At 48.0% G+C, this 12979-nt stretch overlaps 1 protein-coding gene across 7 annotated transcripts in view; it reads right to left on the reverse strand.

The window, feature by feature from the left end:
• C21HXorf38 (chromosome 21 CXorf38 homolog) overlaps positions 1-12753 on the reverse strand; it is a 41823-nt gene extending 29070 nt beyond the window's left edge. For 6 of the 7 annotated variants that reach the window (XM_055081835.1, XM_007120983.3, XM_028482536.1 and 3 more), the window contains exons 1-5: positions 12498-12753; positions 12202-12336; positions 6004-6123; positions 4657-4806; positions 4159-4338 (exon numbers count right to left, since the gene is read on the reverse strand). In XM_055081835.1, coding sequence (XP_054937810.1) covers positions 4159-4338; positions 4657-4806; positions 6004-6123; positions 12202-12336; positions 12498-12713 — 801 coding nt within the window. In that variant the 5' untranslated portion in view covers positions 12714-12753. The remainder of the gene's footprint in view (positions 1-4158; positions 4339-4656; positions 4807-6003; positions 6124-12201; positions 12337-12497) is intronic. The other variant, XM_028482537.2, reaches the window with a different exon arrangement.
• Between the last annotated feature and the right edge of the window lie 226 nt (positions 12754-12979).

Raw genomic sequence — 12979 nt, forward strand, 5'->3', positions numbered from 1 at the left:
CACAAGGGGAGAGGCCACAACAGTGAGAGGCCCGCGTACCGCAAAAAAAAAAAAAAAAAAAAAAAGAATGGGGAAGGCTTGTGCACGTTTATATGTTAAATGGGAAAAGAAAGTAAAGGTGGAAAAACAAAGTGCTAGAAAAGTAGTCAGACAGACTTGGATACTGAAGCCCAGCTTTGCCACTTAACTAGCTGTGTGACTTTGGGCAAGACACTTGACCTCTCTGAGCTTACTTCCATATATGCAAATATAGGATGATGATACCAACGCCACCAAGCATTCCTGTGAGGATTCGAAATAATCTACTAAAAGCACCTAGCACTGTGTCTGGTACACTCCTCCCTTCCGACAATCATTTAACAAAAGTGTACCGAGAGTCTACCATGTGCCAGGCAGGCGCTGTTCTAGGCGAAAGATGCTTAGCGCCTCCATACTCCCAGGCACTTAAGCCAAAACCCTTGGACTTGTCTTTGACACCTTTCCTTCTCTCACACACCACACGTGCCCCCCTTCTCACCACGTCTACTCTTCACCCTTCCACCCTGGTCTGAACCACCACCTCTCTGGCCTGGTACCTGCGGCAGCCTCCTAATGTCTCCCCGCTTCCATCTTTGGCCCCTGGCCCTGCATCCTTCACACACGGCGGCCAGCGTGCTCCCTTCATCGTTCTGCTGCTCAGAACTCAGTGCGGCTGCCGTCTCGGGAGGAAGCGCCTGGATCCTCCCAACGGCCCACAAGGCTTCCCTTCTCTCAGCTCCTCACCGCACTCCAGCCACCCTGCTTAGCTTGCCCTGCCCTCCGCCTGAATGCTCCTCCTCCAGAAGCACACACGGCTGCTCCGCACCTCCTCCGAGGTATCGCTAAGTCTCAGCTTCCCAATGGGGCCTCCCTGGCCGCCCCGCGCAACCCAACCCCCAGCCCCATTCGGCCACTCCTGATCACCACACTCTGCTCGACACAGCCCTCCTCCTTCTAACTCGCCCCATCATTACTTATTATGCTGACTTTTACCATCTGTTTTGTTCACTGATGCACACCAAACTTCTAGAACTGTGCCTGGCAAATAGTAGGCACTCACTCATGAAATAAATCTGGACTATAACCAATGGAGTGTCACTTCCATCCTTTCCCTGCCTGCCTCGACTGCATTCTGTCACTTTCTCCCTGAGTTTCCCCCTGAAAGCGGTCCCCCTGACCAGGGTTTAAGAAGTCAGTAATGATTTTAAAGAATGTGCAAGTTCTTTGCATGTTTTTTAGCCACTTACTGCACTCAACGTTCTTTGGCTGAATTTTGAACCCCCCAGATCCTAACAGAGCACCGAGGGCCGGCAGGTGTATGTGAAGGGCTCTTGGGTGGCAGCAGCTGCTCCCATTTGGCTCTGAGGCGGACCACATTTTACAATCATAGTTATGCATGCACAGTGTATTTTAATGGGAGCCCCCTTTTATAATGTTATTTATCATTATGGCTCGCCAATCGGACAGAAAAGAATGGAGATGATGAGCTCTCTGCTTCGTGGTCCCTGGCACTCACTCCCGTGCTCCTTGATGCCTTTGGGGGGACTGTCGCACTAAATCACCACCATTAACCCTTTCTTCTCAACTTGGCTTTCCAACCCGAGCCCTGCTGTTTTAATGAACACCAGAAACAGGTCTTGCTAAACATTCACAAAAAAAGTGCCGTGGTCATAATACAACCACTGCATTTCTTGATTCCTAATTGCACATTTTTTTCATATTTTAACATCTCGAATGAGAATGCACCTTACCAGTGACAGTGTCTTACAGTAAATTGGCAGCATTTTTTTTTCTTACAAGTGACTGAATTAATGGTATGTCCTGCAATTCACAGTGTTTTAGAGTCACTGAAATTTGGTTTACCAAATCCTCTGACTTTGGAGACTAACCCAAAAGAACATGAATAATCGTATTTGGTGCTGAACTTTCAAAAGAGGTCTGTTCCACACATCGTGGAAAGCCATCCTTCAGCTTCTCAGAGATAACGTGCCAATCAATCCGAACTTACATTTTGATCAATTGAAGTATCAAGAGAAATGCCACGGTCCACTGAACAGAAAGCATGAAAAACGAGAATTTATCACCTTTATCTAGAGACTTTGGGACCCAGAGGACAAGCCAATTAACCCCAATTTCCTCTCTGTAAAACAGAGATAATGAAGGGTCGAAATTTACAATTGCTAGCTGCTCGGTGACAAGAGAGCCGCTGCATGGCACGTGGGAAGGTAGGCCCAGGGCCAGAGCGGGAAGACCCCCGGGCCAGTCCTCATACCTCAGCCGTGAGGCCTTGAGCCCATCAGCGCCTGCCCCTTAGGGTTGCTATAAAGCAGGGTATCACCCGGGTCCCTTCCCGCTCCCAACTTGCAGAGACTCCTGGTTTCAGTGTGTTGCTACTGATACATTTTGCTCTTTGTTACACAAACAGGAAAAGAACTGCGGCTCCTTCAAGAAAGAGGAGAGAATTTCTGACGCGACTCAGGGACCGTGAGCCTGATGCCCCGGTTTTCCTCTGTTGTCTGACTCTACTTTTAAAAGGAGCAGTGGAAAGAAAACTGGGGATGGTTCTAATGACATTTTAAAGTAAAGCCAGACGAGGGACTTCCCTGGAGGTCCAGTGGCTAAGACTCCGCACTCCCAATGCAGGGGGCCTGGGTTCGCTCCCTGGTCAGGGAACTAGATCCCACATGCCGCAACTAAAAGAGCCCGCACGCCGCAACTAAGACCCAATGCAGCCAAACAAATAAATACTTTTTGAAAATTAAAAAAAAAAAAAAAGCCAGATGAAACAGATGGATTTAGAAAACAGCTTTAACAGCCTTATTCGTCACTTTAAATACCTACGGTGTGCCAGGGTGGGTGCACCCCAAAACCACTGGTACCCAGTCCCTGTGCTAAAGGAGCTCATCAAGCTGAGTGAAGCACCTGGGTCAAGGTCAGAAGAGTTAACATAGGCATATGGACCAGTACGGAGCATGGCCTAAAAAATGAAATACACACTTTGTATTACAACACGCTGTGTTTCACAAGGTAGCCAGTAAAACTACTTTCCTCGGACGAGGTGGAATGGAGAGGTAAAATGATCTGTCCAAGACATCCTGGGAATCTGGAATTCTAATCCAGCAAGTGCCGGGCTATTTCTGAACCTTACCAAAATATAATTCTACTACTGTTAGTTTTTTTAATATCTTGCATGTAACAAAGGGGACTCATATCTCCTGTACTTGAGACGATCATTAGCTTGCAGCGTCCTGAGCTAGAAGCCTTGACGATCCTTTAACCCCTCCTTCGCCACCTCCCGCCAGCCCCGAGCCACGCCCCAAGTAATCTAACCAGCCACTGCCAGCCCTCAGCTCGGCCCCAGTAGTGCCTCCAGCACCCGGCTCCTCCCCCACACCTCTAGCTTCTGTCCTCTTTCTCTCACCCTCACACAACTGCAAGAGCCTCCTGGCTCGTCTCCAACCTCCAAGTGCCATTAAGACGTCACTTTCTAAAAGCCCTATCTGATCTATTCCTTTACTCTCTCTTGGTTTAAAACCTCTGTTGGCTCCCAACTGCTTTTTGGGAATAAGGTCCAAACCCCTTAGTGAGGCATAGAAGACCTTTCAAAATACGGCTTCGACCTACCTGACCACCCTCACGTCCGACCATACCTCCCTCCTACGCTCGCCTCGTCACTGTCTGGCCCAGGCTAGTCTTTCATGTCTTGGCAAATGCCTTCTGCCAAGAATGCCCTTCTGCTCTTGCCAATTTGCCGAGCTCTGATTTGATTCTTAGTCCCAGCTCAACAGCGCCTTCTCAGCAAAGCCTTTTTCTGCAATCCCCCCTCTGAGCTGCAGAGACTCGCGGGGGGTGGGGGGGGCCTGCAGTTCAGGATTCTGCGGTCGCCCTTCCTGTGGTCTTCCACTCTGTGGCACACATTAGCCACCCAAATGTTTGCTGATGGAGTGAAAACATTTGTTTAAGGGTAACAGTAATCTGTGCCAAAAGAATATCCATTTCTGGAAATTATTTGACTTTTAAAGCAGAAACCTAACTGTTAATAAGTTAAAATGTGCTACTCTTCCTCCCTGGTGCCTTTCTTTGTTTTGTTTGCTCATACAGAGGATATAACGCTTTTTTTTTTTTTTTTTTTTTTTTTACCTCTTCAGGCAACACCTCTTGTCCTTTTGCTTGAAGATATAGCTCTTGAAGTTTTTCCTTTAGTAATTCCATTTCTATCTCGTTTACTTGGTGCTCACTCAGGTAAACTCCTGTTTCATGGTCACACCCATCTGGCTGATCTTGCTCAGGGATGTAAACAGCCCAGTCAGATGTCAACAGCTGTTGGGTTACCGAACAAATATATGAACTGACTGAATGGGAAAGGTATTCCAAAAAAAAAAAAAAGATATTCTACTCGGTTACTCAAAGAATTTGTAATTAAACACCGTTGACTGGATCCATTCTAATCACATCCCGTGACCACAGAAAAGCTGCTCAGCCCAATCACAATTCTGACTTCATATCAATATTGTTCCCCTGCTTACATTCTAGAATTTTGTATAAATCTAATAAGCTTCAAATTCTAAATGAGTGACTGTGGTTCCTTTTTCTCCCCCTCAGTTCTTTATGCCAGAACTGTTAAACGTGATTTTTTACCTGTTCTATTCGGGAGTATACCGCCACAATCTCTGGGATATTCTTAAATTCATTCAGAAAATTTTGGATCTTTATCTGAAAATCTCGAAGCCACACAGAAGATACTTTCATCTCCGAAGAGTGCATGATCTCGTTACGACACTTAATCACCTATAGAAAGACAAAAAAAGAGAAAAGCCTTCAAAGGCCAATAGTGGGGTAAACTGAGATTTTGTAGTTCCAGAGAAAGACTGTTGAAAGGCCTTGTTAATTCTAAAATCCACAAGTGTGTGGCCTGCAGGTGCTGTCAAGGCTCGAGGGGGATGTTCAACCCCCGGCCACTTGAATAAATTAATTGGGGTAAGAAATACAAACAAGCCTATAACTGTCGCTAGTCCTTGAAATCTTGTGGCTGGGTGGGTATCTCTCGCACAATCCCCCAAATGCCCTAACTTAAAACAACCTGACAAAGAGCAAGACTATTGGCTACTGGCTCTGAGAATACCCAAAGGCCGGAGCAGACGATGCAAAAATCTTTTAATATGTAATTCATGCCAAGTCTTCCACACTCTTGGTTAAAAGCTACCAAAGGGGTTGATTTTATACTGTGATAGTTTTTGAGTCTGCTGATGATAAAGGATTCTCAGTCCTTTCAGCTGCTGGCATGCTAGCAAAATATACATGCATTTTCTCTACATATTATAAATAATCCAGGTATGCTATATACCCTTTTCAAGGATCCTTAGAGTAACAAATGCGCCAGAGCTGTTCTCTGGTGAAAGGGAGATAAGTCTAAATCTCCCAGAGGAAGTCTGACAAGCGTAGCGATCTGTTCTGACACTGTTTATCCATTAGTGTTTATATTTTCTTCAGTTCTAGGTAAATTGGTCTTGCAACTGTTTAGCCAATGAGATTGAGAAGGGCAGGATTCAAATGCTGGCATCCAATGGACAGAATGATGCATTACTCCGTATTTGTTTTTTTCTTTTTAATATGGAAGATTACTTTGCTTCTGTTTACGGCAGAACAGGGAAGAGAAATTTGAGGCTCGTCGATTTCGTGGCAAACAGTGTAACAGCAGGTTGTTGGAAAAGTTCAACAGGGGAGGGTTGAAGGGTCAGTCTCCCACCTGCATTCGCACAGGGGTTCTGGGACATCACAGAAGGTGCGTGTGACGTGAGCCCTGCTTGCCTGCTCAGCGATGACAACTGTGGACCAAAGTCTTAACTCCTTCGCACACCACTGTCTGGGGAGAGCCGTGAGCTCTGCCCACACGGCTGCTTTAGCAGCACGGGGTGTGGCTCCTGGCTGGTCTTCACAGTACCCACCCGACCGACTCTGTCTGCTTTCCAATCTGACAGTTCTTACCTCTGTGACTTTCTTTCGATCAACCTCAAAGTGATCACAGGAGTTGATGAGACTTAGAAGAGCAACTGCGTCACATTCCTCGGGTCCTGCTTTGTCTGCCAGTCCTCGGGGCATGAAGGCCTGCAGCAGGGGAGGCCCAAGGGGCACCTGAGTCTCCTCCAACCCTAGGAGACACCTATCTATATGGGGCTAGTGGGACAAATGTTATGTGCCTGTTCCCCAAATGATGACTGAAACTCTCTTACTGAGGTTTCAAGTTAGAGCCTCATGAGTCCAAAACACAAGTCGGGAAACAGTGCAGCAGCCAGGCCTCAGCCCAGGGCAATAACTGAAGAGTTGCTCCATCTGTCCACTTGCAATTAGAGACACTTATACACTTGACCTAATTGTCCTTTCTTAATGGCATATAAGCAGGAGGCAGGGGTAGAAAGCACCCTTTTCTTTTCCTTACTGAAGTTTCAGTGGCTGAGTTGTTAAAGAAGATTTAAAAATAATAGTTACTCCCAAGTGGACACTTTAAAATTACTCGAGAAAGTTCAATATGGTAGTAGAAAGTTAAGAGTCTGGGCTTTGGAATGCGACAGGGCTGGGGTGCAAATCCCAGCTCTGCCACTCGTCAACTGTGTGACCTTGGGCAAGTTACCGATCCTCGGATTCCTCATCAGTAAATGGGGGCTAACTGTCCTCATCTACCTTGAAGGATGTTTCGAGAATTAAATGAGTTAATGCGGGTAAAGCACTTGCACGGTGCTTGGCACATGCTAATACACAGGCCACAAATGTTGGCAATTATTATGCTGATGGTGCAAGGTGAGCAGGACCTACACAGGCATTACAGACGGGGTCCCAGGGTTTGAGATACTAGAAACAACAGAATGGCCTCACTCTAGCATGATCTTGCCTTTTGTAGCATTTTATGGTGTGTACCCCCGAAATGGTGTTATAGCAAGGCTTGGGCATATTTCTTTCCTGAAGTATTTCCAAATTTACATCTGAAGGCAACAACTTTACCAAGCTACGAAGCTCAAGAGTACATTCCTGCCAAGGGACTAGAAGAGATGACATATGAAAAATGACTTGCAAAAAAAGAACTCTAAATAAAGAGACCTGCTCCCTTGAAAACAAACACACTTCCATAGGCAAGCAACCATGCTGCTTCCTACAGTGCTGCTCATGGTGCTATTCTGAAAAAGGCACGTGGTATGGGCCGACACCCCCCAAGGAGAGTCAGGGCTCTGTTCCTGATGGTGGTAGAATCACACGCCTCGGCCTCACGTATTTGAGAAGAATTCTACACACACTGAATGGCCCCTATCAAAAGATACAGTAGCCAAGACCATCACTGTCTCTGGCCAACCCGCTGAAAGTAGATTACGGATGTTACAAATGTTAACAAAGAACGTAACTAATGTATCACAGGCAAACTAATTTGATGAAATAGAGGAAAAAAAGAGGAAGAAAAGAAACACTGCTTATTCCAACTGTGGCTGAGAGGAACATCCAAAGTGGGAGGGGCCTTAGTTGCCTCAAAACCAAGCAGTTTTTCTTTCCCATTACAAGGTATGTCCGGTCTGGCATTTTCTCACCAATATAAACCTGTCTCTCCCATGTCAAGGTTTTATTCTAGTACTTCTTTCCTTTCCTCAGAACCAGAAGCCGACAGAGGCTCTGCCGCCTCCTTGCCTCTGAAAGCTGTTTCTTAAAATGGTATCGCCTACCGCCAGGTTCCGTCTGTGACAAGCACCGGGTGAGAAACACACATTATTGCCTCTCACTACCCCCTCCTGTCTCTTCACTGAGTAGAAGGAGACAAGGTTGGAGAAATAAACAGGGGCCAGAACATGCTGGGCCTTACTGGCCTTGACAAGGGGTCTGGAGTTTATTCTAAGGACATCGGGAAGCCATCCAAGGGTTTTGGGCAAAGGAAGAAAGCGATCTGATTCCCACATGAACACCGCACATCCTGCTGTGTGAAGGACCAACCAGGGGTGAGCAGAGCAGCAGAGGCGGCCAGGTGGGAGGCTGGCAGGAGAGGGAGCGAGAGCTGTGATGTAGAGATGGCGAGGAGGATTCCAAAAATAATTTGCACGTACAAATAAGAGGGGTGGTGGGGGGAAAGAGATGAAGCAAGAATGATTGTAGGTAGTTGGTGGTGGGGCATGGGCGCAGGCTGGCGGGGAGAGATGAAGAGTCCTGCTTGAGAAGTAAAGACGAAGTACCCAGGAGGTGATGAAGTGGAGGCATCAAGTAGCAGCTGGGTATGGGCCTCCGGAGCGCAGAAGAGTGCAGAGCTAGGGGTACAAATCTGGGAGCCGTCAGCAGAAACATAGTATTAAATATTTCACTCCACGGGCCCGGGCAGTATCACGAAGGGGGAAGGCGGGGTGGGGAGGGACAGAAAAGGCCCGAGGAAGGCCAACCTACACTCAGAAGGAAGCTAAGGAGGAGCCGGGGAGACAGGACGAAACCCAGGAGGGGAGGATGTCACAAAGCCAGGGCTGTTTCAAGAAGAGTGGCCGGCAGTGCGGCAGTGCCGAATACCTGAGAGGTAGGAAGGACGAGGCCAGAGAACTGAAGGTCATGCGTGCCCCTGACAAGACATGCAGTGGAGTGGCGGGGCAGAAGCCAGAGGGGAGTGGGTTGAAGAGTCAACGGGACCTGCATGAACCCTGAAAAGAGAATTAGGCACAAAGCACTTTTTGAGAAGTTCTACTGGGTATGTATATGGGAGGCAGTTAGAGAAATGGAGAGACAGCTGGACGGAATGGATGAAGGAAGTTTTTCTTTCTTTTCAAATTTTATTTTCCAAGTATTCACTCATTGTTTTCTAAAAAAAAAAAGCTTTATTAAGATGTAATTCACATACCATATAATTCACCCATTTAAAGTACACAGTTCTTCATGGAAAAGACTGACAAGTACAGGTTTCTGGTCACTGACTATACCGCTGAACTGAATGAATAAGCGTTTTCAGAACTCTAATGGAAAACTGATGAAGTCATAAAAGTGCTAACAAAAGATCAAGATGAAAAAAAAATTAATTACATGGGACTGAGTGAACTGATGAGGATGATTATAATTTTTGTGACTTTCTGTTTGAATTAAAAAAAAAATCCCACAAGGACTCAGAGGCAAAAAATATACAAATCAATTTTCACTGCAAAGTAAAGGAGCTGTTACAGTGGAGGATTACTGGACTGAATGTCAATATTATGACATAGAAAAAAATATATATATGTGTGTCAACTTGGGCATGTTACTTAACTTCTTGTCTCATATGTAAAATGGGATAGTAGCAGTATTGTCGGGAAATTATGTTCATTGATAATTATTTATTTTCAATGAATAAAATAAAATGTAATAATACGGCTAAAAAAATAAAGTACACAGTTCTTTGTGATGACATGGATGGATCTTGAGAGCTTATGCTAGGTGAAAGAAGTCAGACAGAGAAAGACAAATACCATATGATCTCACTTATTCGTGGAACCTAAAACAAAAACCCGAGCTCGCAGATGCAGAGAACAGACTGGTGGCTGCCAGAGGTGGGGGGCGGGGAGTGGGCAAAATAGGTGAAGGGGTCAAAAGGTACAACTTCCAGTTATAAAATAAGTAAGTCCTGGGGATGTAATCCACAGCATGGTGACTATAGTTAATAGCACTGTACTGCAGTATTTGAAAGTTGCTAAGAGAGTAGATCTTGAAAGTTCTCATCACAAGAAAAAAAAATTGCAACCACACATGGTAGTGGACATTAACTCGACTTATTGTGGTGATCATTTCACAAAGTATATAAATATCTAATCATTATGTTGTATACCTGAAATTAATATAACATTACAGTCAATTACACCTCAATAAAAAAATTAAGCATGTACAGTTTAGTGGTTTTCAGTATATTCACAGAGTTGCACAACTATCACCACAATTTTAGGACATTTTCATCACCCCAAAAAGAAACCCTCTACCCATTAGCTATTGCCCCCTCTCTCCTTCAGGCCCTGGCAACCACTAATCTACTTTCTGCCTCTACAGATATGGCTATTCTAGACATTTCATATAAATGGAATCATACAATATATGACTGGCTTCTTTCACTTAGCATAATGTTTTCAAGGTTCATGCAATACTGTAGCATGTATCAGTACTTCATTCCTTTTTATGGCTAAATAATATCCCATTGTATGGATAGACCACATTTTGGTTATTCGTTCATCAGTTGATGGACATGTGTGTTGTTTCCACCTCTTGGCTATTGTGAAGAGTACGGCTATGAACATTCGTGCACAGGTTTTTGTGGGGACACGTTTCCACTTCATCAGGTATGTACCTAGGAGTGGCACTACTAAGTCATATATTAACTCTATGCTGAATCTCTTTTTTTTAAAAATTGAATAAACCAAGGCAGTACTAAGGCTATTTGTATGGTGATGGGAATAAGCTGGGAGGTCGGAAGAGTGGAGACTCAAAGTCCTTGGGCAAGGTGGGAGAGGATAAGGTCCAACACTCAAGTGGAGGGACAGGGCGGTAAGAGGAGAGACGCCCTTCCTCCTTTGTAGCAGAAGGAAGAAGATGGTGCACATGGAGGTAGGTCGGTAGGTCTGGTAAAAAGATAAGAAAGCGAGAGCAAGGTTAGCAGCTGGGATTGCATTTGGGGGAACAGGAGTGGGAACTCGGCGAAGGAGAGGCAGCAACAGTTGTCTCCGGGAACAGGAGCCTCCGGAGAGACAGGGCCAGACTGCTGGGCTCGGGATCAAGAACTGAAAGCGAAAGATCCCTCAAAAGATTCTTCCCCAGAGCAGCAGGTGTGGTGTCATCAGGGCTGGAGCTGGGCCTGGCAAGTGCAGAGAAAGGAGGAAGAAGACCGAGACAACTGCGAGGGACTGAACAGAATGATGGACTGTGGAATCTGGGCTGGCTGAGGAAGCAAAGGAAGCTGGGAGGGCAGAGGCTGCTGGGGATTGGGAAAGCAGTGGAAGCCTCAGAGCTGTGGACGTTGGAGAGGGACGAGGGGTGGGGCAGAGGTGGGGGGCGGGTTGAATAAGTACGCCGAGGGCAAGCAGGATGTTGGACACCGCAGCTCCCCGTGCTGACACAGTCTGGGTATGAGCATGCAAGTGGGAGGCTGAGGTCGAGAGGATCACAGGATGTTCGAGCGGGGAGTCCAGCTTGGAGAGAGAATATACGCATGTGGTTGGACTAGGTCTGCAGGTGACGGCAATGAAGAAGGGAAAGAGTGGCAGAAACAGGTGGCATGGGCTTCAAGAGGATTCTGAGGGTATGAAAGCAGCGACAGAAAACAAACAGGTGAGGGACGGTCATAGCAAAGGGTAGAGTTTTAAGTTTTCTTCTTTTCTAAGTAAAAGCAGAAATTGGCAATTCTATGGCAGCAACAAACAAGAGGGGGAGAGAGTATGGTGGGTTTACTGGACCACGATAGCCAAAAGTCTGGGGGCCACCGATATAGTCCAACTTCCTCATTTTTGAGGTTAGGGAACAGAGGCTGGCCCAATGGTGCACCACTGAGCAGCTGAGCGGAGATTCTGATCCCTGCTTCCCAGGCACCAAGCCTGTGCCTGCTGGTAACTAGCATGTAGACTGACTCCAGAGGTGAGTTTGTGTTAGGAGGCTACTTCGACTCCCCCTCCCCGCCTCCTACTGGGCTTCTGGCAAATATCAAAAAGTCGAAAAAAGTTCTTCAATCAGCCCAGCCAGTAAGTCACATGGCCAAGATCTAAAAACGGGCCGAACAGTCCCCTTTTATCTGGCTGCCTACCCCACCCCTACCTCCCCAAAGTTTTACTCCTTAGCTAGGCACTTAAGGTCCTTTCTATCTTAGCCCCAACTTCCCTTGGCTTATTCTGCCATCCTCATGGCACCCTACAAAGTGAGCTACTCAGGGAGCCTACCCTCAAAAGGCCTTGCCTGCTTCTCCCTCTGTGCCTGTACCCATGATGCTCGCTCTACATCTTGCCCCAGCGTCTCTTGTTGAAATCTTCTACTTCACTAAGCCGCGTTGGGTCCGACATAACAGCCCTGAGCCGCCTAGACACTACACCCTAGATCAAAAGCCCAATCTCTCTCTGCATCTGTTTATGGGGCCCCAGCTCCCACACAGACCCAACAGACGCCCAGGGCTCCAGGTAACTCCTACCTGGTGGGCCAACTCCTCCTACCCTCCCGACCGCAGGTGATTACCTTGGCCACCTCCCAGGCGTCGACCGGCCAGCGGACCGGCCGGCAGTTTCCCCAGTGGACGTCTCCATTTCTGCTGGTGTGATGTTTCAAAATCTCCCGTTTCCACTCTGCGCACACCTGACACTGAGGCTGAAACTACAGAGGGCGGCGGTGAGGAGGGGCCCGGGAGGGAGGGGCGGCGTCTGGGCGTCTGAACCCCAGGCACGGCGGTCGGCCCGGCTCCGGGGAGGGCACGAGACACTGCGCCCGCGGACGGGGTGAGGGGCGACGGTCAAGACCCCGGGCCGGGTGCTCACCTGGCGGGCGCGCGGGCTGCACCGCGAGCCGCTGCGGCAGGCGGCGAGGGGCCCCAGGCCGGGGGCGGCGGCGAGCAGGCTGCGGTGGAAAGCGAGCACCTCGCGGCCGACGAAGCCCTGCAAGCAGCCGCGTAGCAGTAGCAGGCAGTGGCCCGCCTTCACCCAGTTCTTGTACTCGGCGCAGTTGAGGCGCGCAGCCAGCTCAGAGAGAACCATGCCGGGATCCAGCCGCGGGGCCACGGGGCGAGGGGCGGAGCGGACGGTCGTGCGCAGGCGCGGAAGCCTGGGCGCGCCCGAGGCTACGGCGGCGCTGTGGGCGTGGCCCCGCCCGAAGGCGCCCCTGATTCCCCCAACCGCCAGGCGTCAGGGAGTTCTAGTTTCCGGGGCACGTCGGCCCCACTCCCGTCTTAGATGACGACCGACGCGTTATGTACTTTGTCTGGTGCTCGCCCAGAAAGCCTCTAGTCTGTTCCCCCAAACTG

Source organism: Physeter macrocephalus, chromosome 21 (genome assembly GCF_002837175.3).
Source record: "Physeter macrocephalus isolate SW-GA chromosome 21, ASM283717v5, whole genome shotgun sequence".
In the NCBI taxonomy this organism is placed as follows: Eukaryota; Metazoa; Chordata; class Mammalia; order Artiodactyla; family Physeteridae; genus Physeter; species Physeter macrocephalus.